Raw genomic sequence first — 4,220 nt, forward strand, 5'->3', positions numbered from 1 at the left:
TTGACTGTTTTGGAGCAGAGTGAAGGTAGAAGGGGGCACAGCCAGAAGGTGGGGGACTGGAGAAACGATGCCTTCTATTTCTTACTTTCGAAGCAATTTTGAGAGTTTTCCTTTAATTCCCCTCTCTTTTGGCATCCCGTTAACTCCTCAGAGCCGAACTCCCAAAGCTGAAACTTTCCACAAGCCCAGTCCTCAGTGAGGGAGAGAGTGCCAGGGGAGTGTAGCTAAAAGGGGTTCAGGAGGAGCCCAAATTATGAATGGCTGAAAACTGGCATTAGCGAGTGGGCACAGGGAGGCTGGTAACAGTTCCGGTTGTCTGAGGGTGCCGGCCTTCAGCAGAGAGGGCCCGGAGTGTGTCCCTGATAGCTAAACATGGACATTGTGGCGTCCATGCCTAATAACCTTTTACCAATAATCAGTCAAACATGGACATTGCAGTGTCACGCTTGATAACCCTTCACGAATAATCAATCAACGAAGATTCATTAAAGCCATATACCCCATCCTGGGGTGATCTCTCAAGTATAAGGCATTATCTTTGCTCTTGAGGAAAAATGGAAAAGAGGAGGCTCCAAGAGTAAAACATAAAGACTTCTCAACCCACCACGTTTGGGAGTTTTCTCTCTTAAAATTCCCACAGCGCTGCATGGAACCGCCTCCCCTGGATCCTCCCTGTTTCCTTCTTTGCTTTATGTGACAGCCTCTGCCACGGGCCATTCTGAGATGGCTGATTTCCTTTAGATAATTCAATTTTGAAACCGGTGCTCATTTGACAAAAGAGTGTTTTGCTTTAGTCTCCTTTAAATAAAAAGACACATGATCACTATTGCCTCCTACTTCCCAAAGGGTTCCAAACTTTTGGATTTCATGCACCAGCAAAATATCTGAAAACATCTTAGGCACCAAAGTACAGTGCCAGCTTTCCCTTTTGCCAAATGAGGGTGTTAGAAAAACAAACTACCATTTGCCATCACTTTAATTAAAATAAAGAACATTTTAACACCAAACAAGTAAAAAAGAGAATCTCAAAATAAAAGATAATTTTTATTATTTAATTTTTTAGGTGAGGCAACCCTTGGTTGACCTCACAGATTGCAAGGACCTTGTCAGCTTACATTCCCTTATTTTTTTATTTTTACACCTATAGCACCTGGTCTTCCTAAGTGGTCTCCCATCCAAGAACTAACCAGGCCCGACCCTGCTTAGCTTCTGAGATCAGACAGGATCGGGCTTGCTCAGGGTAGCATGGCCGTAGACTAAAAGATGCTTTTTAAATGGAAAAAAAATAGGATTACAAAGAACTCAAGAAACTTTTTATTTTTCTTATTTTTTGGCAGACTAGTAAAAATTGTCATAAGAATGGATCTTTCATAGACAGATATTTAGAGCCACCATTTGGGGCCATTTGGGGGTGACTTTGGGGGGAATGGAGAGAGAGGAGAGGAGTTTGTGCTCCAATCCCATAATGCTGAGGCTCAGCTCAGAACAAAACTGCTTAAACACTTTAGTGAGGAAGTCACTTCTTGCTGAGACTTGTGAAAACAATACAAGAGCAGATGCAGATGAAGTCGGTGAGGGCTGGCTCACCACCTCTGAAACCCTGAAACTTGCTGGAAAATTTTTCTTAGCAGATCTGGCCTCCGCACAGTTTTGTAAGTGGTTGATCCAGAAAGGTTATCTTCCCAAGTAGGTTTTTTCCGCCAACAAATCTGGCTGGTTTGGAAACCTTTTAGAATTTTTATTTACCATGATGTTATATGCATATATAAATGCCCTTTTTATAGTTTCTCCACCTAACCACCCATTTTCCGTAAGTTGTTCATTGTACCAACCAAAGCTTGCCAAACCTTGTCTGCGTTTAGAATCTAACTTCCTGTGTGGCAAGGGGCTTCTGTGGGTATGAGAACCCACCTCTGGGCAGAACTTCCTCCACATGGAGTCCAGCCTTATTGTCTTTGAATCCCTGGCATCCAGTCTGACCAAGAGAAGGTGCTCATTAAGTGTTGATGGAATGTATTAGCAACAAGGCAGAACCAGAAGTAAGCAAGTCACCATGAGGCACAGGAATGTAGGACCATAGGTTTTAGATAGTGGAAGATCTTACTGTTACAGTCAAGGATGGGCCATCCCCGGGGTCCAGGAAGGGAGGGATGAAAGTTAGATTGGTTTCAAAAGGCCATCTGAAAGGAAAGGACCACCCACTCAGATAAGGAAGCAACACCTAGACTGGGAGAAGCTGCATGACCTTTCTGTCACCCACTCCAAGCTTTGGGTCTCTGTCAGCAGAGAGATGTGGGTTTGAGGGACTAGGAGGGATATAGTGTTTGTGGTCCACATGGAAAACCACTCAAGCCTTCCCAGTTTACTCCCTCCCTAAAATAAACCAGGACAGAGATCTGACCTGGGCATATCTCCTTCCCCAGTGTTTGCTGGCCCTGGTTTCCCTGTGGGGCTAGTCTCTGGTGGTGGTAGTGACAGGAGCTGGTGGGTAGTCAGGCGGGGGCTGCGTATTCTGCCTCTGCTTTCCTCACTGACTTCACATACTCTCGCTGTCTATCACCAGACCCCAGCTTCCCTGGACTGCTAGCACCTCCTGGAACATGCTATGTTCCTTCCAGCCTTCAGACCTTTGCACTTACCCATCCCTCTGCCTGGAAGAGCCTGCCTAGATCTTTGTCCCTCCACCTCCTTTGCACCTGTCACATCTCACTCTGCAGAGAGGCCTGCCCTGACCACCCTGTCTCAAGTGCCTGGTTGGCCAGACCACTACATCGCCCTGCTTAATTGTCTTCACAGACCATGATACTGCCTGAAACAACATTATGCTATTGTTTTCTTGTTTCTTACTTGTCTTCCCCACTCAACTTCAAGCTCCATGTGGGCAAAGACTTTGTTCCTAGTGCCTAGCACACAGTAGGGGCTCAGCAAATATTTGTTGAATGAATGAGTGACAGACGGAGGAGACTTTGGGTTTAGAGGGTGCTGTCCTGGGTTCCTACCTGTTCCTCAGGGAAGGCCTTGGGAGAAGTGGGGCAGAACCCCATATTCCAATGTGACCCTCCCTTAGCCGCTGGCCACTGGAGGTGGCTCCAGATTTTGCAAGGTGATGAAAGGCAGTGAAGAGAGAAGAAATCATGGCCCCCATGCCTGATGGCTGCTGCACAGTGCCAGCTTGGAGCAAGGAGTCCAGTTCCAGCCTCACTTTGCCCTCAGGCTAGACCCAGGGCCCAGGGAGCGGAATCCTTCCAACTCCCAGTCAGGAGTCCCACCACGTGCAAGCTTCCGAGCAGGAGCTTTGAGAAGAGAAGGGAGAGGAGAGACTGGACAGAACGCCCCCCCCCCAACAACTCAAACTCCCAACTTTCAGACCAGTGTTGAGCCTTTCCTAGAAAAAGGGACTCATTCACTCTTCCTTCATTCATTCAGCAATAATTGAGAATCTACTCTGTGACAGTCTCTATTCCAAGTTCTGGGGTACAGGAGAGAATAAAACAAAATATCTGAACATCATCCTCATGGAACTTCTAGTCTTGTAGAGAGACAGACAACAAAAAGCTGACTCGTAAGTGTATAACATGACACCAGGAGGTTCTGCTGGAATTGGCAGTGTGAGTGGCGCCACACCTCTGCTCATTCGGTCTTTGACTGGTGGTCCAAAGACGATAGGCAAACCTCGCCCGAAGGCCTGTAGGTGGAGGGAAGAGAGAAATGGGCCCAGGGAGCCTTCTGAGGCCAGCAGTTAGCGTCCTGCTTGAGCAGAGGAAGGCCGAGCAGTGCAAGGCGGGAGGCCCTTCTAACAGGTGGATGTCAGGGCCCCCTGGCCCCTGCCCTCACCCCCCGCCCTGTCTCCCCAGCCGTGTGCCAGCCACCGTGCCAGAATCGGGGCTCCTGCAGCCGGCCCCAGCTCTGTGTGTGCCGCTCTGGCTTCCGCGGAGTCCGCTGTGAGGAGGTCATCCCCGAGGAGGAATTTGACCCCCAGAACTCCAGGCCAGCACCTCGACGTTCAGTAGAGGGTTCACCCAACCTGCGGAGGAGCAGCCCAGCCAGAGAGAGCACTGTGGTCCGAACGCAGCCACTGGCACCACAGGCCAGGTAAGTCCCCTCCACAGTGGGACCTCAGGTCCAGGGGCACAGTTTCTTTCTGGAGGGACTTCTTTCTTAGGACCGTCTGGTGAAGATGTGATAGAGAAAGACAGAATTGTCCTTTCTTCCCTCCTTCC

General features: G+C 48.7%; 1 protein-coding gene and 1 pseudogene across 7 annotated transcripts in view; one reads left to right on the forward strand and one right to left on the reverse strand.

Annotated features, from left to right (window-relative positions):
• The window catches only part of LTBP2 (latent transforming growth factor beta binding protein 2), a 99,686-nt gene that overhangs the window by 17,657 nt on the left and 77,809 nt on the right, over positions 1 to 4,220 (forward strand). For all 7 annotated transcript variants that reach the window (XR_002782939.1, XM_023537043.1, XM_023537045.1 and 4 more), the window contains exon 3: positions 3,855 to 3,909. Coding sequence is in view for 6 of the 7 variants with exons in the window: in XM_023537043.1 (XP_023392811.1) it covers positions 3,855 to 3,909 (55 nt within the window). In the remaining variant the exon portion in view is untranslated. The remainder of the gene's footprint in view (positions 1 to 3,854; positions 3,910 to 4,220) is intronic.
• Positions 1,139 to 1,257, reverse strand: LOC111746138 (annotated as a pseudogene).

The sequence above is a fragment of the Pteropus vampyrus genome, unplaced genomic scaffold (genome assembly GCF_000151845.1).
Source record: "Pteropus vampyrus isolate Shadow unplaced genomic scaffold, Pvam_2.0 Scaffold177, whole genome shotgun sequence".
NCBI lineage: Eukaryota > Metazoa > Chordata > Mammalia > Chiroptera > Pteropodidae > Pteropus > Pteropus vampyrus.